The sequence below is a fragment of the Schistocerca serialis genome, chromosome 5 (genome assembly GCF_023864345.2).
Source record: "Schistocerca serialis cubense isolate TAMUIC-IGC-003099 chromosome 5, iqSchSeri2.2, whole genome shotgun sequence".
NCBI classification, from domain to species: domain Eukaryota; kingdom Metazoa; phylum Arthropoda; class Insecta; order Orthoptera; family Acrididae; genus Schistocerca; species Schistocerca serialis.
Window position 1 is genome coordinate 663,762,100 of NC_064642.1, and position 25,036 is coordinate 663,787,135.

General features: G+C 43.6%; 1 protein-coding gene across 1 annotated transcript in view; it reads left to right on the forward strand.

Moving 5' to 3' along the window:
* Positions 1-25,036, forward strand: part of LOC126481503 (nephrin-like) — a 123,043-nt gene that overhangs the window by 78,003 nt on the left and 20,004 nt on the right. Inside the window, exon 7 of the mRNA XM_050105297.1 lies at positions 9,848-10,174. Within this exon, the coding sequence (XP_049961254.1) occupies positions 9,848-10,174 (327 nt within the window). The remainder of the gene's footprint in view (positions 1-9,847; positions 10,175-25,036) is intronic.

Genomic DNA, 25,036 nt, shown 5'->3' on the forward strand with positions numbered 1-25,036 from the left:
CTTACTTCACAGTCTATAAAGTGCAGGTAGAGTATCACGTAAGACGTATCGACCTTTTATCGTCGACAGATTACGTACCCTACTTGAAAATGTCCTTGTATACACTACCGCCCATTAGAATTGCTACACCAAGAAGAAATGCAGATGATAAACGGGTATTCATTGGACAAATATGTTATACTAGAACTGACATGCGATTACGTTTTCACGCAGTTTGGGTGCATAGATCCTGAGAAATCAGTACCCAGAATAACCACCTCTGGCCGTAATAACGGCCTTTATACGTCTGGGCATTGAGTCAAACAGGGCTTGCATGGCATGTACAGCTGCACATGCAGCTTCAACACGATACCACAGATCATCAAGAGTAGTGACTGGCGTATTGTGACGAGCCAGTTGCTCGGCCACCATTGACCTGAAGTTTTCAGTTGGTGAGAGATCTGGAGAATGTGCTGGCCAGGGCAGCAGTCGAACATTTTCTGTATCCAGAAAGGCCCGTAAAGGACCTGCAGCATAGGTCGTGCATTATCCTGCTGAAATGTAGGGTTTCACAGAGATCGAATGGAGGGTAGACCCACGGGTCGTAACACATCTGAAATGTAACGTCCACTGTTCAAAGTGCCGTCAATGCGAACAAGAGGTGACCGAGAAGTGTGACCAATGGCACCCCATACCACCACGCCGGGTGATACGCCAGTATGGCGATGACGAATACACGCTTCCAATGTGCGTTCACCGCGATGTCGCCAATCATGGATGCGACAATCATGATGCTGTAAACAGAAGCTGATTCATCCGAAAAAATGACGTTTTGCCATTCGTGCACCCAGGTTCTTCGTTGAGTACTCCATCGCTAGCACTCCTATCTGTGATGCAGCGTCAGGGGTAACCGCAGCAATGGTCTCTGAGCTGATAGTCCATGCTGCTGCAAATGTCGTCGAACTGTTCCTGCAGATGGTTCTTGTCTTGCAAACATCCCCATCTCTTGAGTCAGGGATCGAGACGTGGCTGCAGGATCCGTTACAGCCATGTGGAAAAGATGCCTGTCCTCTCGACTGCTAGTGATACGAGGCCTTTGGGATCGAGTACGGCGTTTCGTATTAGCCTCCTGAACCCACCAATTCCATATTCTGGATCTCGACCAAAGCAAGCAGCAATGTAGCGATACGATAAACCGCAATCGCGATAGTCTACAATCCGACCTTTATCAAAGTCGGAAACGTGATGGTACGCAATTCTCCTCCTTACAAGAGACATCACAACAACGTTTCAACAGGCAACGCCGGTCAACTGCTGTTTGTGTATGAGAAATCTGTTGAAAACTTTCCTCATGTCAGCACGTTGTAGGTGTCGCCACCGGTGCCAACCTTGTTTGAATGCTCTGAAAAGCTGATCATTTGCATATCACAGCATCTTGTTCCTGTCGGTTAAATTTCGCGTATGTAGCACGTAATCTGCGTGGTGTAGCAATTTTAATGGCTAGTAGTGTACATTGGAGTGCTTATATGGATGCAGGACGACGGTCAGCCAGCCCATTCTGCGCTTAATGTTGTACAAGAACTGAGAAACAGATTACTTAGAAGATGGACTGCGGTGCCGTTGTCCTCAGAAATGACCCGCACGATTTAACACCTTTGGAGATACGTAAGGAATCGTGTTTATTTCACTGGACGCACAACCCCAAGGGTGCATCGAGGAAGATTGTAGCTCCGTGACACTGACGACATTACATCTAGTCCGCAGCTCGTTTAGAAGGTACGTTGCGTAGTCCATTCAGAAACTTGGGTACACATTTGAACACCTCTACTACACCAACATACCACCACCAGAACATCAATCTGCTCATAGGCAAGTGTTGTGTACAGTACGTTGCCTCCAATCCTAAAAGTTTTTAGGTTTCTAGCTCCCAGAGTAAACGTGACAGAAATGAGATTTAAACTGAGTTGTACACTGCTAGTTCAAACACATAAGGCACACAGTAGAAACGCTAATGTTCTATTTAAAGAAACTGTATCTGGAAAATTACTCAATAAAGTATATCTACAGCCGTGCAGAAAGTGTAACATTTCTTATGTGGACCTAGCTCAATAAATATTCCCGTCGCCTATTATTTTGTAAGTTACGAAAGCATACACTTCATCTGACACTCCCTATGCTCACCGGCCCACATTGCGACATCGATCAAAAGATGAAATTGTTCAACAGGACTACATACTCGCCGGTGGGTCATGGTTGTTTCTCTAAAATGAATGCTGCAATCACTGCCTATCTTTGTGCCACTGAACACAGTCCTTGAGTGCGTTGAAAATTTCCAGTAGGATATATAGGGCCTTTAGAAACAGTCTGACAAACTTGTAAGACTGTTGCAGGGCAGGTTTAGCTGCGAAATATATCTTCATAAAAAAATAGGTATTTTGCGCATTTTCTGCTTTAGCCAGTCACATCGTTGTGCGCGCAAATTGAAGTGGCCCGCTAGAGACAGTGTCGCCAACGTATGCTTAATTTGGATTCATAAACTCGAGCCGGAGACCGATCCAAAAACTGAACATGCGACGGTAGTAAGGTTCGAGCCAAAGCCCCAGGTAGAACAGTCTCGTCTGCTGTCATCCACACACTGAGGGCAACTGACACTAAGTGTATCAGGCGGACCGCCTGAGTTTGCGCGTGCACCGGCCTGATTGTGTAGCTTCAATGTTAATTAACTTTGAAACGGCGCAACGTATCGAATTTTTTTCTGACAGTTATTTCTCAGCAGAACGTAACCTACAACACCCTTACAAGCTTTTCAGACTGTCCACCCTGTATATATAGTATACTTCAAAGGTCCTTTCAGCTACCAGTTAATCTTATCGCCAATCCAAGTAGCGCTAATTTTAAAATTTGGCGGGAATTACTGACAACTATCTACTCCAATTTGGTTCTAGTTCGATTCATAAATTTTTTATGAAGTCAGTTTTAAACTGTTTGTGTTTCCAATTCGTTAACGTTCTGGTATAGTTGTTTGTCTTGAAAATAAACTTGTCTAACGTGTCACCAAATGTGCTTGGTTACAACCTAACATAACCTACGAACCTACACTCACCATTCTACATAGTTGACCTGCTGGGTACTGGTAAATATATTTGGTAACTCTAAAAGTTCAGTTTATGCGGGGGAATTTCGTTCACTATAAGTAAAGTACTTGAGGAACATTTTTAATAGTTGCCAATTTGTTCAAACACATTAGCTGAACTACAGACCCTACAAAAATACTAGTTAATGCTCTGAAGGTATAAATTTTATTAATGTGTTAAGCACATAACCTGGAAATATAGTACACTACCACGCAAATTTTACGATTATTCGACAGAATCTAAAATAAAACAGCTTAAAATGGTGAAATATCGGCGAATCAAGTATGGATGAATAGGAATAAAACCATGTTTGCTCAAAGTAGAACCATTTTCAAAACGTTTCAGTCTCAAGATGAATATTGGCGACTTTTTTAGTTGTTTCCGTAGGTGATTGGTATAAGTATAATGCTGTGTGTGTGTGTGTGTGTGTGTGTGTTTGAAAGAGGGAGAGTGAGAAAGAGAGAGAGAGAGTGAGAAAGAGAGAGAGAGACAGAGAGAGAGAGAGAGATTAATAGAATTATGAAAATACAGGGTTCCACGGAAGTAATTGCATAATCTCTGAAGCATACATGTATCTAATTTACTATGAAAGTACTAAATTCATATAAGACAAAAACAATCGTGACGGAATTACAAACATCCATTCATAACACGAGTAACAAAACAAGGCGTTTGATTATCCTGAATGGAAATTGGTATAAAGGCACTCACTGCGCTGTTGTGTGATTGCATTGTTAGCACTCCGTTCTTCCCATTGACCTCAAGAATTCTCTTCAACATCGGCTTTGTTAGAGTTGTAGTTCTTTCACTAAAATTGTCGCACATTCCTCTCGTATCGAACTCTTCATCTCAAATGCGGTCTTAAGTTGCCTTCCATTGCGATAAACAAGCCTTGCAAGAATTCCACAAAACTTCTGCACGAAGTTCTAATACGGGCTTCGTGCAGGCAACAGAAGACATCGTTACCTTTAACTCGCTTTTTGGTTCTAGCTGAACCACACACTGAAGCATTACATTGTTGAAACATTAGACTTCCGTCCCCTGCGTCTTCATACATTCAAATCAGTTCTATTCTTAGTACAGTGTACATGTTAAAGTTCACGCAAGTGTTCAGCCAAGCAATGTATCTCTAGCGCAGAAGGTTGGCTAAATCACAACACTTCCACCAAAAAAAATTCTCCTCATTCTTATCTGCTGCTCTGTTCAAATGGTTCGTTCAAATGGCTCTGAGCACTATGGGATTTAATATATGAAGTCATTAGTCCCCTAGAACTCAGAACTACTTAAACCTAACTAACTAAGGACATCCCACACATCCATGCCCAAGGGAGGATTCGAACCTGTGACCATAGCAGTCTCTCGGTTCCGGACTGAAGCGGCTAGAACCGCATGGCCAGTGCTGCTCTGTTCTCATATCACTGAAATCCATCCTGCCCATCTAAATTAAACTTCTTTTCAGCAGTGAAGATCACGTTATTCCATTTTGAAGTCCTCGACAAACGGTTTTCAGCAGACTCCAATCCAGTCTGTTAATGTTTGGGTGTTAATATGAATTTCTGCAGTCGTTTCTTGAATGCAAATGTTAGTCATGTGACAAGATTTGTTACCACGTCTGGCAGTTACTGACGAAAGTAAATCTGCAGCAAGTTGAGAAGAATAACTCTTTGTGGTCACTGCTTCACCAAAAGGGAACCTTTTTATGTCTCAAATAATTTTCTGCCTTACCCATATTTTCTGCTGTGTCCACATCTTGCCCCCCAGGATCAACGTACTGGCGATTTCACGATAGGGAGTCTCATTTCCTTCTATGTGTGGATTTTCGCTTTTTCAACACATGAGAACTTTTGTACGGCGTGGAACTTTTTTTTTTTTTTTTTTTTTTTTACTTTATTGTTATTTTAAAACCTGTACAACTCAGGTAGGCTGGCAGCGGCACACTACGCCACTCTTCAGCCATAGCGTTTTACAAGAGTATAAAACACGGTGAATGACAAAGAACAAAGTGACGGGCAAAAGAGAGAGGTCACAGAGACATAAAAAACACGGAGTCGTTCACATGTGACGATAACAACACGGAAAACACGTCGGCACGGCGCACAAAACACTAATGAGTCCGACGGCACAAGTGAACGTAGGAGTGGGACGGCGGACACCAAAAACACTATACGACGTCACACACACGAGACACAGAAGGCGACGATCTCCGGCGCGCGAATGTTCACTATACGTGTGCGAGTCCGGGGACCTGCCAAGAGAGGAGGAGGAGGAAGGGGAGTGGGAGAGCGAGAGGGGAGAGCAGAGATGCCACGGGCAGGGGAGATAGGGGGGAGGGAGGAAGGGGGAGAGGAAGCCCGGGGGAAGAGGGGGAAGGGAGGGGACAGGGAGACGGAAAAAGAAGGGAAGGCGTGGAACTGTCACAGTCGTGGTTTATGTGCATAACACCCACTGACACTAATGGTGTCTGTTTTCTATCTGTAGTAAAGGATTGTACTCACACACTAATACCGCCCAGAGCCGAGTGCCTTTATACCGGGTTCCTCCCTCTACCACTCGAATGTTTTGTTACACGAGGGGCACCCAAAAGAAACCGGATTCGGAGGGCGCTGCCACCCGTAGACGTAGTGCAGGGTTCTCACGCTAGATGGTGTTAGTAGAGACTTTAGTGAAACAGCTGTGCAGACGGCGTCAGTGCAGAGCTGAACGTGCAAGTGTGGTATTGTGTTTCTCTGACTGTTGGCGGGCTACCTCTGAGAAGTCGTTATGGCAACTTTAAAAGAACAAAGAGAGTGTGTGAAATTTTGTTTCCTGTTTAAAAAACTGCAACGGAGACACACCAAATGCTTCAGGAAGCTTTCCAGGAGGACGCTATGAGCCGCACACAGGTTTTCGAGTGGTTTGGGCGCTTTAAACGTGGTGAGATGTGTGTTGAAGACCAAGCTCGTACTGAACGCCCTTCAACATCGCGAAATCTCTAAACGATCAACCAAATTTCAACAGAGACAAGTATCAGTTGGAGCTCGTGTCAGCGGATTTTGAGTGAGGATTTGCACATGAGACGTGTTGCTGCTAAATTTGTTCCACGCCTTCTCACACAGAAGCAAAAAACCATCGGCATGAATGTGTGTCAGGACTTGAAAACACAGATTGTACGTGATCCAAAGTTCTTCAACAAAGTCATTACAGGGGATGAGAGTTGGTGTTACGGGTATGACCCAAAACCCAAGCAAGCGTCAAGCCAGTGGAGGACTCCCAACTCTCACAGACCAAAAAAAAGCAAGGCAAGTGAGGTCAAATGTGTCTTTTTTGATGTTCTTGGAATTGTGCATGGGGAGCTCGTACCCCCTGGCCAGACTGTTAACCAGCACTTTTACATGGATGTTTTAAGGCGTTTGCGAGGGGATGTGAGGAGGATGCGCCCGGAACTTTGGCGATCAGGTGGCTGGTTTCTGCATCACGACAACGCCCCAGCACACACGGCCTTACGAGCGACCCACTATTTGGCATCTCAGAGATGGTCTGTCGTTCCCCACGCTCCGTATTCGCCGGACTAAGCCCCGTACGACTTTTTCCTATTTCCAAGAATGAAAAAAACGCTAAAAGGGGAGCGTTATGACGATGTGGAGGCAGTAAAAACAGCTTCGCAAAGGGCACTGGACAATATCAAACTTGAAAAGTTCCAAACATCCAACAGTGGGAAAAGAGACTTGACAAGTGAATCGCATGTAATGGAGCGTATTTTGAAGGTGACTGAAGTAATTTTGTAAAAAGGTTCATCAATAAATTTTTTATGTCAACAATCCGGTTTCTTTTGGGTCCCCCCTCGTACATTGTACTACTGACATCAAATGCGGTATTAATAGACTGAATTTTTTCGGTATACTGGATTTCATTCTGCTGCGTATACTTAGTGCACATCTATTCAAACTGACAATTATAATTTTCCCGCAAATTTCCATGCCTTCATGCCGATTTCTACTACTGTACAGTGGTGGAAGGAAAAGGATGGCATGAGTTTTTTCGCATACATGAATTTCCTTTTTTTTTTTTTTTTTTTTTTTTTTTTTTTTTTTTTTTTTTAAGTCACGCAACATGCAATTGCCGAGGCTACTGCGGCCAGAGACACTTGACATGTAAGTTTTCTAAATATGGTACCGTGTCACACGCCCAAATAGTTTTGCCTCGCGGGGTAGCCGCGCGATCTTAGGCGTCTTGTCACGGTCCGCGCAGCTCCCCCCGTCGGAAGTTGAGTCCTCCTTCGGGCATGGGAGTGTTTGTTGTCCTTAACCTAAGTTAAAATTATTTTAATTAGTGTGTAAGACTAGGGACCGATGACCTCAGCCGTTTGGTCCCATAGAAACTTACCACAAATTTTGAAATATCCGAAAACTTTGTCTGAAGAAATCATTGTTTCAGCCACGACTACAGTGGGCTTCTTATTCCCTCAAGAAATCCTGTGTAACTAAGGCGGAAATGTAAATTTTATCAGTGATAGTTTCTTACAATAAGGCACTGTACCGTACTCAGAATTCTTTCATGTTTAGCCACTCGGTATAGTTTCAGGCAAACCCTGTTGCCTTTCTCCCAGAGTTCTGCGTTTAAGTTCCTAAGAATTTCTCTTACAGTTTGTTATGGAAGACATCGACCCGTTACAATGCTGGCCACACGCACTGAATTCGTTCAGTGTGCATTGTCACATATATTTCATAAGATCTGGACACAGAGTATTCTGTAATTGGTCACACCAGCGTCTTGTAACGCCATTTCTTTACAAATGGCTCTGAGCACTATGGGACTTAGCTACTGAGGTCATCAGTCCCCTAGAACTTAGAACCACTTAAACCTAACTAACCTAAGGACATCACACACATCCATGCCCGAGGCAAGATTCGAACATGCGACCGTAGCGGTCGCGCGGTCCCAGACTGTAGCGCCCAGAACCGCTCGGCCACTCCGGACGGCATTTCTTTACAGGTGCACTGCAGTTTCCAGAACTACACTCCTGGAAATGGAAAAAAGAACACATTGACACCGGTGTGTCAGACCCACCATACTTGCTCCGGACACTGCGAGAGGGCTGTACAAGCAATGATCACACGCACGGCACAGCGGACACACCAGGAACCGCGGTGTTGGCCGTCGAATGGCGCTAGCTGCGCAGCATTTGTGCACCGCCGCCGTCAGTGTCAGCCAGTTTGCCGTGGCATACGGAGCTCCATCGCAGTCTTTAACACTGGTAGCATGCCGCGACAGCGTGGACGTGAACCGTATGTGCAGTTGACGGACTTTGAGCGAGGGCGTATAGTGGGCATGCGGGAGGCCGGGTGGACGTACCGCCGAATTGCTCAACACGTGGGGCGTGAGGTCTCCACAGTACATCGATGTTGTCGCCAGTGGTCGGCGGAAGGTGCACGTGCCCGTCGACCTGGGACCGGACCGCAGCGACGCACGGATGCACGCCAAGACCGTAGGATCCTACGCAGTGCCGTAGGGGACCGCACCGCCACTTCCCAGCAAATTAGGGACACTGTTGCTCCTGGGGTATCGGCGAGGACCATTCGCAACCGTCTCCATGAAGCTGGGCTACGGTCCCGCACACCGTTAGGCCGTCTTCCGCTCAAGCCCCAACATCGTGCAGCCCGCCTCCAGTGGTGTCGCGACAGGCGTGAATGGAGGGACGAATGGAGACGTGTCGTCTTCAGCGATGAGAGTCGCTTCTGCCTTGGTGCCAATGATGGTCGTATGCGTGTTTGGCGCCGTGCAGGTGAGCGCCACAATCAGGACTGCATACGACCGAGGCACACAGGGCCAACACCCGGCATCATGGTGTGGGGAGCGATCTCCTACACTGGCCGTACACCACTGGTGATCGTCGAGGGGACACTGAATAGTGCACGGTACATCCAAACCGTCATCGAACCCATCGTTCTACCATTTCTAGACCGGCAAGGGAACTTGCTGTTCCAACAGGACAATGCACGTCCGCATGTATCCCGTGCCACCCAACGTGCTCTAGAAGGTGTAAGTCAACTACCCTGGCCAGCAAGATCTCCGGATCTGTCCCCCATTGAGCATGTTTGGGACTGGATGAAGCGTCGTCTCACGCGGTCTGCACGTTCAGCACGAACGCTGGTCCAACTGAGGCGCCAGGTGGAAATGGCATGGCAAGCCGTTCCACAGGACTACATCCAGCATCTCTACGATCGTCTCCATGGGAGAATAGCAGCCTGCATTGCTGCGAAAGGTGGATATACACTGTACTAGTGCCGACATTGTGCATGCTCTGTTGCCTGTGTCTATGTGCCTGTGGTTCTGTCAGTGTGATCATGTGATGTATCTGACCCCAGGAATGTGTCAATAAAGTTTCCCCTTCCTGGGACAATGAATTCACGGTGTTCTTATTTCAATTTCCAGGAGTGTATTTATGTCTTCTATTCACCGTCCACATTCGTAATTGTACTCGTTCGTCCCACTGAATATCACTTCTTAGCATTACCCCAAAATACGTACAGGATTGACGAACCCCAGAATTTCATTCACTCCCAAATTTTTAATCGGACACTCCTGCGCCCTTTTCGTTTCCTTTTTGCATTAACTTGCGTTTGTCCTACAACATAAATTTTTCAGTGTTTTGGTGAGCAGCATACACAGGATACACACCAGCTACTGGTGTACGTTAGGGATATGCTGTTAGTTATGAGAGTTCCAACTCATGAGACATCTCTCTTATCGTACAGACAGACCAGTTTGCCGGTTGCAGCATCCTATGGTTTACGCCGTAGCCCTTGGTGATGATGTAGAGTTGGACTGCGCAGCGGACGCCGTCCCACCAGCGACCAGCTACCACTGGATGTTCAGCCAATCGATGATGGATGCGGGGCCCTACATATGGCACCTGAGGGGTCCCAGCGGGGAGATGATATCATATGTAGAGTGGGCGAGTGGGGTGTCGTGGCGAAACCACCAGCCTACGAAGGACACGGAATACGGCACCTTCTTCTGCACGGCAAAAAACACCATTGGAGAGCAGCTGGACCCGTGTGTCTTTCATGTGGTTCCACCAGGTAAGTGTTACTCTGGAAACACATACAGTAGTTTATAAGTTTCCTCGTCCCCATCTCTCAGACCTCATTTATTGTATTTACAAATGGAGTAGTGCAAGGGGTATGAGAGAGACCTATCCAGTTACTGGATCTGTGAGGATAGGAGCTTTAATGACAGTATTTCGCATGGTTTTATTCTACGACAAGGTAGAATTACTAAATTAGCCACAAGCACAACTTTCAGGTTCTCTGTTAAAAATGACTGTGAAATGGAAAGCACAACCGCTCATTTTCACAGCACAGCTTAGCATATTATTTCTGTCATCTGCTTTAACGCAAAGTCTTTATTACTCAATTACTACTCTATTTGTCTCAACCCTGTCGACACCCTTCGTCAATCTCGTTGACTCGATGATCGGTAGTTGACCTGCAATATTCGTACTCCGACCGATATTTCAACGCCTCACTGGTGGCATTTTTTTTTTCAAAGAAATAAACAACGAGCTGAAGTAAATTGAACGTCTGCAAAACACAAGATTACCAAAACTGACATCAATTCAGTTTTTGCAGCACACCAAAGATACCATCGCCACCGATAACACACAGAAATAACGCTCTCAGTTCTATTCTGTTCCTTAAAATATCAATATTCCTTGCGGAATCCGTCGTTCTGGTGCAAACATGCGGCAGCAGAACTGTCAAACTGATCTTTTTTTTGTGTGGAAACATATGACAATAGAACAGTCAAACCAATAGTCATACTTCTTTCATTGAGATCTCCATACGAAAATATCATCCAGATTTCTGACTTTCCGGTGAATTTTACAAAAATTTTCTTTCATGGAAACCTTGTGTTGACAATTAGGAACACAACCAAAAAAAAAGTCTGCCAAATCGGTCGAGCCGTTCTCGAGTGATGACCCTTCATAGAAGCAGCAACTGGTTTTTGTTTGGATGGATAACTGTAACAATGGAAAGAACTCTACTAGTGGAATTTTTTTTTTATTCATGAATGGAACCGTAGGCGCATTAAGCCGTAGGCGCATTCCACTCTGTTTCATAATACGCTGTTACTGTACATTCGATTCAGCTGATATATTGCTAGCATTTAGTTCGAAATTATTAAGTTTCATCTTCAGACCAGGTACCAGCTCTGTACAGAACATAAACAGTGCTCCGACATAAATACCGCCATCACAGATACGTGTAGCCAAAATATTTACAAAATACACCGTAATGGTAGTAGTAGGAGTGGTAGGAATTATTATTTACTACCTCCATAACACCTTAATTTACAAAAGCTCGCTAAAGTTATTTTAATTTTGCATCAGTCACGTGATCAGCCAAAATAGCAACAATAATTTATTGACAAGATGACGCTATTCAGTAGAATTCCCATACAACAGGTAACAGCAAATATTTAAAATGAGGGTGATTGCGTAACGCCAAAGAGCGAAAGCCCTAATAATCAAAAATGTTAAAATCTGATAATGAGTTTACACTGTTAAAGAAAGAATAAGGCCTAAGACGTCTGATAATCATCGATGCGTTAATCGACTCAAACACATACATGCGTCCTCGAAGACTAGCGCGGATCAGTTCCCCATTCCACAGGGCCCAAATATCGAACATTCCCTTAGTGGAAGTTATCGAACCAAAACGCATACACCCGTCTACGCGAACCAGCATGATTCTCTCCCACACCGTTCCACTTTCATCACAGGCTAAATGTATCGAAGATTCCATCAGTGAGGATTAACGAACAAAACGTGTACACACGTTCATGGAAATCGGCACGAAGCGTTTCCCCTCCTGTCATCGTAAAATGGGCCAATGTGTCTACAATCTACACTCATACATTAACTATATATATTTCTGTACAGGCAATACATTTTAGGTCGCTTGCCCGGTGTTGGCAGATAAATCCAAGGTCGAGACGATAAAAAACGAGAATACATACATTTGAATCACGTCGCGACATTGGTGACGTTGTTCTAAAAAACAGTATCGCACTTTACTGAAAAGTTGAACAATCGGCAATGGGAAAAACGATTTGCGGATAGGAAAGCGTGTTCTGTACAGTTGAAGGCTGTAGGCAGAAAAATATAGGGGTGCTTTTGGTAGGTAATACGTAGGTGCTCCGGTGGATAGTACGAAGACAGAGACTAGAATACACCCAGCAAGTAACTGAGGACACGTACGTTGCAATTGCTGAAGATGGAACGGCTGCCACAGAAGAGGATAAAATATTTGGAACACAAGTCAGTAGTAATCTGGGAGGTGAGCAGGCCTGTGGTATGACGGGAAGAAGGGATGGGGAGCAATGGACCGGAAAGAGAGAGCCCTGTTGCGGATGGGATAAATGGGTAAGAGCTACAGTTAATAAGACGGATAAATATCGGGACAGATTTCATTTCAGGGGGAGGGAGTCGGTTGAAGTAGCGATGTGTCTGTAAATCCTACCGGCATCTGTCATTAGAGGGGAAACAACTAGGCTATATAAATGTAGTTCCTGATACTGTAGAAAATGCGGAATGACGTGTCTGATGGATGATGGGAATTCTTAGGTGGATTAGAAGGATCGGTGTAGGGGAGGGGGTTGGGGTGGATATGGAAAGCAAGTCAGAGTGCTTGATGAGTACTTGATGGTCTCCGGTTTGGGAGAACTGATACAACTTAGTTGGAGCAGCTGTGCGTTCAGTATTTGTTTAGAACGAGATGGATCGGATCAAGGTTTTGTAGGTGTGGAGGATAGCGCTGATGTGCAATATCCAATTTAGTCTTGTTTGGGCATTTGCTGGTTAGCTAGAAAATGAGATTTCCATGTTATATGCCGGTCGAGGGTAAGTCCAAGATACTTTAGTGTCTTAGTTAGCTGGATAGGATGGTTGTAAATGGTGAGATAGAAGTCATGGAGGCGGAAGCTGCACGTGGTCCGTCCTATATTTATTAGGTTTTGGCGGCCATTCGTTCTACCACACTGTGACGTTCTACATGATAAAAATTTTATGATATGCATACGAAGGTCACTCAGAAAGGAATATCTCATATATTTTTCCGTTTTTTATGTGCAAGGAATTTCAAGTTCAACTACATTGGTTGAAAACAACAACAGTGACGATTAATAATGACTTTTTAGCGTAATCTCCGACCATTTGCTGCTTCTCAAGACTTTGACGCACGGACGTTTGCACGAACTCCTTACCTTCGAAGTGAATCCCACGACCATCTTCTTTTAGTGGCCAGCACAGAAGCTAGTCTCATGATGCCAGGTCAGCGCTGTATGGAGTATTAGGCTATACCTCCCATCCAGTTTTGTAATGTCTTCAATGGTGTGACGATTGATGTGTGGTCCTGCGCTGCCATTTAAAAGAAGTTCATCCATCAAAGTTTTTGTTGGGCGAGCCAGCTGAAGACACGTGTTAAGCTGTTTGAGTGTTCTGACTTATTGGAAAGAATCTATAATGCGCCCCTGCTCCAAAAAAGCAACCATAATCACATACTCTGCACCCCAGAATACCGTATCCATAACATTCCCTGCCAATCGTTTAGTTTCGAACTTTTTCATCTTCGGTGAATATCTGTGATGTCATACCACTGACTGCCTCTTGGTGCTGGTTCAAACCAGTGTTTCGTCTCCAATCACACTTTGTTTTCCAGAAACTCCTCTCCCTTCCAACGGGACGGCAACAAGGGGTGGGAGGCAACTGTTTACCTTTTCACTTTATTCTCGTCGGTTAAAATTCTTGGTACTCAATGTGCAAAAGCTTTTGAATATCCCAGTTGCTCAATAATTGTCATAACACTGCCTTTACTGATGGAGGTAATCTGACACAAAATACCTACAGTCACCCAGTGGTCACCAGGAGTGATGTCACCTTCTCGTTGAAAGTTGAATGCATTCAGCGACGTGCACCTCCGCTTTTCGTCAGCCAGTGGAGTTCGCCCATCAGCTTCGTTACAGTGACGAACTCGTCGTGTAACACTACTGATATACATTGCTGCTTCACGTTACACATTTTTCAGTCTTTCTTCTGCATTCAAAAATTCTGTCACAGAACGCTGTCTAAGACGAAAATCGACGTCGGCTACTGTGAGAGCGATTGCAGTGCTGGTATCCCTTGACGCAGAAAGTTGCTCCTCTTGTGGATTGAAGGCTAAGCTTTGGCAAATTCAGATTTTTCATGAAACAAATCTTGTTTAACGATGGGAAAAATAGGAGGCATTATTTTTTTACTCACATGTTATTTGAAGAACTTGAATGTGGCATTTCTGTTTCTTCTTTACATGCTATCATTTTCTGTATAGATACAATTGCACGCACATGATTTTTATCACGTTTTAGACTGCTCCGATCTTGTTCTTACACTATGAAAGTCGCAATCTACATAATTTTAGTAAATATTACAATTTTGATTATGATTATGAATGATATTTCCAGACATTACTATTCACAAAAATCTACATCGTTTTGGGCTCTTCAAATTTAATTCCTGGCTACTGTATTAGTACTGGATATTTTTAATATTACACTTCATAAATTAAATTCTGAAGGTATGTCCTGTTTGACACGTTATCTTTACTTTCTAATGACACTGTATTATAACTAGCACACAAAATAAAACTTCTATGGTGGTTTAGTTAAGATGTTCACAGAAAATATATCGAGAATCGTTTGAGATGTCCTATTTCAGTTTTTACTCAGATAACTTGTGAAAGTCCTCATCAAACAATGTACAGTCTCTTTCCATAGCTACATTATTTAAAGAGACGTTGGGATTAATATTGCTTTCTTAGAAACACCTATAGTAAAGTCTGCTGCTACTTCTAAAGAGTGTGATTTCATTTTTTTAGACTAGAAGTCCTTTAGGGGGGCTGCGACCAACAAATTACCCTTGTCTAGGTCACCAATACATTTATGTTTCACACTGTATGACGTGTATCGGTATCCCCATCATCATATCTGTGGTACTAAAACAAAATATGTGACAAGGTGGAGAACAAATGTCTTTACAATGACGCAATCATCTGAGTTACACACCTTGATCCAAAACAGTATCTAGTCAGTTGTAAGTATTCCTCCTTCATATAAATGCACCAACTGGCTCATGCCATAGAGCTTGTTATGAAGTGAAGATCCTTTGTCACAAGATGGCGTTGTAGGTATCATCACCAGAAAAAGGTATCTGTGACATGTGATGCTTATCTATAATAATATGGAAGCCGGCATTACGTATGCTGCAGTATTTACATAATGCATTACGTTTTATAAGAAGTTTATAGACAGATACATACGAATCTAGACAACTTGTATAGATACTAATGACATGAGGTATTTGAAAATACGGTGCTGTAACAAGCTTTCAAGACACACTTGGATATCAAATTTTATCAAAACAGGGTGGCAACAGGAGCCTTCATTACGAAACCCTATAGCGGACATCATATATGTCATCATGAGTGAATGTACAACTGCTGGGATGCCGCTCACAGATTATAAAAGATTGTGTCGCAAATATATCAAATATCCCTCAAATATATATATATATATATATATATATATATATATATATATATATATATATATATATATATATACTTTTGTATGGTTTGGATTAAACAATTACACTAGCCCCTCTCCTTACGTTCCACAGACCGAACGTGAGGAGAAGGGCTAGTGTAATTGTTTAATCCAAAACATACAAAAGTGCACGGAAGTATGTTTTTTAACACAAACCTACGTTTTTTTAAATGGAACCACGTTAGTTTTGTTAGCACATCTGAACATATAAACAAATACGTAATCAGTGCCGTTTGTTGCATTGTAAAATGTTATATACATCTGGAGATATTGTAACCTAAAGTTGACGCTTGAAACCTCCGACGTTCAGTTGCGTGTTGTAACAAACACGGGCCACGGTAGGCGAGCAGCATCTGCAGGGACATGTTTACGATGACGACCGTGTTTACGAGTGTGGCTGTAGTGCACTGTTGTGGTTTGGTCTAGCTGTCGCAGTGTCCGCATGTAGCGCTTGCTGCTATTGTTATTCTGCATTCGTCTCCGCACGCAGACCAACTGTAGTACACCGTGTTACCAGACGTCTGTGATGGTGTAGTGTTGTAGGAAATGTGACCATGGTGTATTCGAACTCTGAAAAGGCGGAGATGATACTCATCTATGGCGAGTGTCGACGAAATGCAGCTGAAGCCTGCAGCGTGTATGCAGAACGGTACCCGGACAGAGAGCATCCAACGTACCGCACATTGCAAAACATCTACCGCCAACTGTATGCAACAGGTATGGTCGCAGCACGCAAACGGGTCCGTAACAGGCCCGTCACAGGAGAAGCGGGTGCAGTTGGTGTGTTAGCTGCTTTTGCCATGAACCCACACATGAGTACACGGGATATTGCGAGAGCCGGTGGACTGAGTCAAAGTAGTGTCATGCGCATACTGCATCGTCACCGCTTTCACCCGTTGCATGTGTCGCTACATCAGCAATTACATGGTGATGACTTTAATCATCGAGTGCAATTCTGTCAATGGGCATTAACAGAGAATGCATTGCAGTTCTACCTGTTTACCGATGAAGCGGGTTTCACAAACCACGGGGCAGTGAATCTACGGAACATGCATTACTGGTCCGTGGACAATTCTCGCTGGCTCAGACAGGTAGAGCGTCAGCGACCGTGGACTGTAAATGTATGGTGCGGAATCATTGGCGACCACCTCATTGGTCCTCACTTCATTGCAGGGGCCCAAACAGCTGCAACATACATCGCGTTTCTACAGAATGGTCTGCCAACGTTGCTCGAAAATGTCCCAGTGGAAACGCGTCGACGTATGTGGTATCAGCATGATGGTGCACCTGCACATTCCGCAATTAACACTAGGCTGACCCTTGACAAGATGTTCGACGGGCGTTTCATAGGACGTGGAGGACGTATAAATTGGCCAGCCCGTTCTCGTGATCTTACACCTCTGGACTTCTTTCTGTGGGGTACTTTAAAGGAGAATGTGTATCGTGATGTGCCTACAACCCCAGAGGATATGAAACAACGTATTGTGGCAGCCTGCGGCGACATTACACCAGATGTACTGCGGCGCGTACGACATTCATTACGCCAGAGATTGCAATTGTGTGCAGCAAATGATGGCCACCACATTGAACATCTATTGGCCTGACATGTCGGGACACTATTCCACTCCGTAATTGAAAACGGAAACCACGTGTGTACGTGTACCTCACCCCTCATGGTAATGTACATGTGCGTCAGTGAAAAAGACCAATAAAAAGGTGTTAGCATGTGGACGTAATGTGCTGTTCCAGTCTCTTCTGTACCTAAGGTCCATCACCGTTCCCTTTGGATCCCTACGTAATTCGGTGCTCTCCGATACACACGATCGAACAGCGGAGGAGTGGTACTCAAGCGTCAACTTTAGGTCACAATATCTCCGGATGTAATTAACATTTTACAATGCAACAAACGGCACTGATTACGTATTTGTTTATATGTTCAGATGTGCTAACAAAACTAACGGGGTTCCATTTAAAAAAACGTAGGTTTGTGTTAAAAACCATACTTCCGTACATTTTTTATGGTTTGTATTAACCATTTACACTAACCCCTCTCCTCACGTTCGGTTTGTAGAATCGATTCGTCAGTATTTGATACGGTTTACGAAATATATCCAGCGGTAATGTTAGATGACTCACACTATATATATGTATATATATATATATATAACACTTATGTTTTATTTTATAGACTTTCCATACCAAAGTCAACCATGAACGGAGCTCCTATTAGAAATTGATTATGCAGCTATTTACACACTATAAGGTAATTTTTACAGTTTATTCGATATTGAATTAGTATAAAATTTAATGTGGGCACCAAAGTGGTGGCTGTGACTGTTGCACTTCAACTTAACGAAAGGAATATAAACAAAGCACATTTGAATAACATGTGCAGTAAAATAATATAAAACCATGATAATTAATAGCCATAGAAAACGCAATTAAATAACAACTCTGTGCCTCTTCCTCTACACAACAAAATGCTCCCGAAGTAATCCCACGAAAATTTATGTTCAATAACAACAATGGTACAGTCAGAGAATAAAAATCGTGATGTGTATGTTACATATGAGAGTATTATGAAGAACACACAAAACATTGGTTCATCATGCATGAAGTACTAAGTGCAAGGCACGTGACACGACACGCCCCCGAGGCATCAATCATTCTTACCAATGTCACGGTGCATATTAGGTATCATGTACATTCAAAAGTCCAACTAAAAATGGCAATTAATTGACGAACTATCCTACAGCAAAACAAAACAAAAATTACTGGTTCTCACAATGACATCGACACGATGCACTTCACTTCCATTGAACTGCACAAGACCAGAGGAGCATGACACAGCATAATGCACACCATTAAGTGTACGAGCATTTGAAATGATAAGGCAAAGACAGTCACAGAATTTGGATAGAAAAACATAAGTACAAAGAAGGTAACTGCGAAGATAACACAAGAAATAATTAAGTTGATCGATGAAAGGAGGACATACAAAAATGTTCAGGGAAATTCAGGCATAGAGAAATACAAGTCACTGAGGAATGAAATAAATACGAAGGTAGGGAAGAGGAGGCGAAATGGCTGCATCAAAAATGTGAAGAAATCGGAAAAGAAATGATTGTCGGAAGGACTGACTCAGCATATAGGAAAGTCAAAACAATCTTCTGTGAAATTAAAAACAAGAATGGTAACATTAATAGTTGAACTGGATTCCCACTGTTAAATGCAGAGGATAAGCGGATAGGTGGAAGGAGTACATTCAAAGCCTGTGTGAGGGAGAAGATTTGTCTAACGTGATAGAAGAAGTAACTGTAGTCGATTTGGAAGAGATAGGGGATCCAGTATTAGAACGAGAATTTAAATGAGCTTTGGAAGAATAAGGAGGAAGGGATAGATAACATTCCTTCCGGATTTCTAAACTCATTGGGGCAAGTGGGAACAAAACGACTATTGACGTTGGTGCGTAGTATATATGAGTCTGGCGACAAACCATCTGACTTTCGTAAAAATATAATCACACAGTTTCGAAAACTGCGAGAGCTGAAAAGTGCGAGAATTATCTCACAATCATCTTTACAGCTCACGCATCCAACTTGCTGACAAGGATAATAAACAGAAGAATGGAAAAGAAAGTTGAGGAAGTGTTGGCTTTAGGAAAGGCAAAGACACCAGAGAAGCAATTCTGACGTCGCGGTTGGTAATGGAAGCAATACTGAAGAAAAATCGGGACACGTTCGTAGCATTTGTAGACGTAGAAACAGCTTCGACAATTAAAGTGGTAAAAGATGTTCGAAATTCTGCGAAAAATAGGGGTAAGCTGTAGGGAGAGTCGTGTAATACACAAAGTGTACAAGAGCCAAGACGAAATAGTAAGAGTGGACGACCAAGAACGAATGCTCGGATTAAAAAGAGTGAAAGAGACCAATCTGTACATGAAAGAAGCAATGCTGGAAATAAAAGAAAGGTTCAGGAGTGGAATTAAAATTCATGGTGAAAGGACATCAATTGTACGATTCGCTGATGATATTGCTATTATGAGTGAAAGTGAAGACGAATTACATGATCTGCTGAACAGAATGAGCAGTCGAATGAGTGCACGAAATGGACTGAGAGTAAATCGAAGAAAGACGAAGGTAATGAGAAGTAGCAGATATGAGAACAGCGAGAAACGTACCGTTAGGATTGTTGGTCACGAAGTGGATGATGTTAAGGAATTCTGCTACCTAGGCAGCAAAATAACCCATGAGAGACAGAGCAAGGAGGACATCAAAAGCAGAGCAGCACTGGCAAAGAGGGCATACCGGGCCAAGAGAAGTCTACTAGTATCGTAGGCCTTAATTTGAGGAAAAAATTTCTGAGAATGTACGTTTGGAGCACAGCATATTATGTTAGTGAAACATGAACTGTGGGAAAAACGGAACAGGGAGAATTTTGAGATATGGTGCTACAGACGAATGTTGAAAATCAGGTGGACTGATAAGGTGGGGAATGAGGAACACCTACATAGAATGAGAGAGGTAAGGAATATGTGGAAAACACTGACAGGGAGACGGAGCAGGAATATAGTATATCTGTTAAGACATGAGGGAATGCCTTCCATGGTACTAGAGGGAGCTGTTGGGGGCGAAAACTGTAGAGGAAGACAGAGATTGGAATACATTCAGCGAGTAACTGAGTACGTTCGTTGCAAGTGCTACTCTGAGATGAAGGAGTTGGCAGAGGAAAGGAATTAGTAGTGGGCCGCAACTAAGCAGTCAGAAGACTGATGACTCAAAACAAAACAAAAATCTTGTCAATACTTGTGTGAATCCCACAGGGAAGTGAAGCTCATTTGTTACCACGGCTTTTCCAGTGCCATTGGGCGCACTAACAACCTCCTGCATCCGTGAATATTCAGGCACCGAATTAAATATTTTAATGGTACTCGCATGAAGATTTTCATTGAGCAAATTCAAAACAGAACAATAAATAAAACAATTCCGGTTCACAGGGATCGCTAAATGTGTAAGATCATGTTCACCATTTAACTTATCTCGAATGAATTTAAAGGCAATTGGAAAGTCATTTCCTGATCTACCAAACGATGATTCTGTCCACAAAGCACAATATAAAGTCGTAGTGCTCAAATAATGCTCTGTTAAATTTAATAAATTTGGTCCTACCAGTACCAACGTATTTTCCATAACGTGTACTAGCAATGGGCAGGACGTACTTTATGCCAATCACAAAAGACGTAAGAAGAAAAAATTCGTTAGGTTTGTTTAATTTTAATAACACCATTGATGGGTTGATGTGTAAATATATTTTACAACCTGGAAATACCAGTCTTAGCTATATCAACGTATCTTCTGTAACCAAGACGCGGTCCTTTATGATCGCCATAATAAAATTTAAAATGCAGATTTCAGTAATTGTCTTTAATTCGCAACAACATTTTAAAGATCTTTTGATGTTTAAAAATGATGTAAATTTGGTAATACGAATACGACATTTTTTTGTGAAAAGTCACCTGCACAGCTAAGTTAAAATTTTTTGGTTATGTTTAACCAATAATTTAAAGCGATTACGGAGTCTGCTATAATAAATCATATTTTCAAAATTTGGAGTACCTGACTACATAACTACACTCCTGGAAATGGAAAAAAGAACACATGGACACCGGTGTGTCAGACCCACCATACTTGCTTCGGACACTGCGAGAGGGCTGTACAAGCAATGATCACACGCACGGCACAGCGGACACACCAGGAACCGCGCTGTTGGCCGTCGAATGGCGCTAGCTGCGCAGCATTTGTGCACCGCCGCCGTCAGTGTCAGCCAGTTTGCCGTGGCATACGGAGCTCCATCGCAGTCTTTAACACTGGTAGCATGCCGCGACAGCGTGGACGTGAACCGTATGTGCAGTTGACGGACTTTGAGCGAGGGCGTATAGTGGGCATGCGGGAGGCCGGGTGGACGTACCGCCGAATTGCTCAACACGTGGGGCGTGAGGTCTCCACAGTACATCGATGTTGTCGCCAGTGGTCGGCGGAAGGTGCACGTGCCCGTCGACCTGGGACCGGACCGCAGCGACGCACGGATGCACGCCAAGACCGTAGGATCCTACGCAGTGCCGTAGGGGACCGCACCGCCACTTCCCAGCAAATTAGGGACACTGTTGCTCCTGGGGTATCGGCGAGGACCATTCGCAACCGTCTCCATTAAGCTGGGCTACGGTCCCGCACACCGTTAGGCCGTCTTCCGCTCACGCCCCAACATCGTGCAGCCCGCCTCCAGTGGTGTCGCGACAGGCGTGAATGGAGGGACGAATGGAGACGTGTCGTCTTCAGCGATGAGATTCGCTTCTGCCTTGATGCCAATGATGGTCGTATGCGTGTTTGGCGCCGTGCAGGTGAGCGCCACAATCAGGACTGCATACGACCGAGGCACACAGGGCCAACACCCGGCATCATGGTGTGGGGAGCGATCTCCTACACTGGTCGTACACCACTGGTGATCGTCGAGGGGACACTGAATAGTGCACGGTACATCCAAACCGTCATCGAACCCATCGTTCTACCATTCCTAGACCGGCAAGGGAACTTGCTGTTCCAACAGGACAATGCAAGTCCGCATGTATCCCGTGCCACCCAACGTGCTCTAGAAGGTGTAAGTCAACTACCCTGGCCAGCAAGATCTCCGGATCTGTCCCCCATTGAGCATGTTTGGGACTGGATGAAGCGTCGTCTCACGCGATCTGCACGTCCAGCAGGAACGCTGGTCCAACTGAGGCGCCAGGTGGAATAGTGCACGGTACATCCAAACCGTCATCGAACCCATCGTTCTACCATTCCTAGACCGGCAAGGGAACTTGCTGTTCCAACAGGACAATGCACGTCCGCATGTATCCCGTGCCACCCAACGTGCTCTAGAAGGTGTAAGTCAACTACCCTGGCCAGCAAGATCTCCGGATCTGTCCCCCATTGAGCATGTTTGGGACTGGATGAAGCGTCGTCTCACGCGATCTGCACGTCCAGCAGGAACGCTGGTCCAACTGAGGCGCCAGGTGGAAATGGCATGGCAAGCCGTTCCACAGGACTACATCCAGCATCTCTACGATCGTCTCCATGGGAGAATAGCAGCCTGCATTGCTGCGAAAGGTGGATATACACTGTACTAGTGCCGACATTGTGCATGCTCTGTTGCCTGTGTCTACGTGCCTGTGGTTCTGTCAGTGTGATCATGTGATGTATCTGACCCCAGGAATGTGTCAATAAAGTTACCCCTTCCTGGGACAATGAATTCACGGTGTTCTTATTTCAATTTCCAGGAGTGTATATTTTCAGAAGGTGAGCACGAAACACTTCTCTCCCCCCCCCCCCCCCCCCCCCCCCCACCCCACCCCCACCTCCTTGGTAATATGAGGATTAATTTTTATTTGTAATAAAATTTACTAATGTCTGTTCTTGGACATGAGGTTACATTTCACAAGTCAAAACAAATCACAACCGACTTTCGTTTCCTGTGTTCATCTCTGAGTACCTTCTCTGACTCTCCTCTTTCTTTCCTTTTCATTAACACATTTACAGCAATTCTTTTTTCAAATTTTCAGGGATTGTGCAACACAACAACACAGAAATTAATTTGATAACTTTGAGTTGAGAAACAGAACTGCTTTCAAAAGTTGAATTTTCTATATTGATTGCTGATCTCCCAATGATTCAGCTATGTAATCCATATTAGCACCCACTGTTATTTACGAGTACAATGAACACTACACAAACTGTGCACGATAATGATTCATCAATAACAGAAACATTGTCGAGTTGCTAAAACTATGGCTCTAAAATCTCTCAATAGCGAGTGTTCCAATTGAGCACTTGGAACTCTGTCAGTCATAACTAAAATTCGTATGTAGAAACACACAGTTTCATCTGTCACATAGAACCTTTTCGACCCAACGAATCAAACAAAATGGTATCAGTTGGATCTGTGGAGATTTTGTAGCCCGGCTATTTCTCCACAGGTTGCCGCATGAATATTTTGTACTTTTAGCAGACGTCAAATAAAACCTTGTCCAATGGTGGCGCATGAAAAATTTTACAAACGTGTTACAATGTGGTGCCCTATAATCTTTTTTGAATTTCAAGGGTGGTAATCACAAATAAACTGAATATATTAATTTTAGTTACATAAACTGAGTTGTTTAAATATATTTAAATTTTATAATTAGGTTTATAACTCTGCAAGGAATAAAATAAATTGAAAAAGAATGTTGGTAGCAGCAGGGTTCGAACCAGAGCCAATGAATAGCCAGTTGTACATTTAACCACTCACCCATGAGGCCATTTCTGCGATAGAACCTCCAAAACACCTAATCACCTTGTACCCTACGCTTGCGCAGTACGTTACACTCAATTTCAAATAAAAATATTGACTGGTGCTGTGAGCAACGTAACAACCGTAGTGCCAGAAGGGATGACGTCACTTCAGAGAGTATGCAATAGAAAAGAGAGAGAGAGAGAGAGAGAGAGAGAGAGAGAGAGAGAGAGAGAGAGAGAGAGAGAGCTGCGTCCATTCTCTCAGTTGAAACGTTTTATATGAGAGTATTAATAGCAACACACATAGGTTGAAACATGAACTACTTTTCTCTATTATGATGGTACATATGAGGTGGAATTACGCCTTATGTGCGTTCTAACACAGAAGTGGTAATGAGCGGTCAGCGTACATCTTACTGTATCATCTTATTGTATCTAAAAAATTTTGCTCTTCTTATGGTGCTGGTATTCTACGTTTCACTACTACAGCCTCCGCATGGATATGATATCAATGGCCTTGAACACTTCAGAATCCAATTACTAATTTTATAGTGGTTATAATGTTTAGAACTTAGGGATTATCTATTATGAACATGAAGCCTTACGCAGTCATATGTGGAAGTTTGTGATTTTGTGCGCAAAACAGGTACAATGACACGTCGGATAAAGAGGAAACAGAGTGTTGCACAGCCATGATACTAGTATAAAAGGGACACCGAGGAGATGTAGTTTCCATTCTGTCTGTGCAGTATATATGTGCAGAGTACTGGCTAATTTAAAAAAATCCACAGACAGAGACAAAAGAAGTTATATTTCTTTATGAAGAATACAGAAGGAAATCGAAGAGAAAAGCCCGGATGTACGCCAAAAGATATCTCGACAGACAGTGTTCAGTTTGAATGACAATTCAACGGATGTGCAGAACATTGTTGCGGGTACTTTCAATTATATTCGAAGTATGTCTCACCTTTGTGCATGCTCCTATGTTGTGGGAAT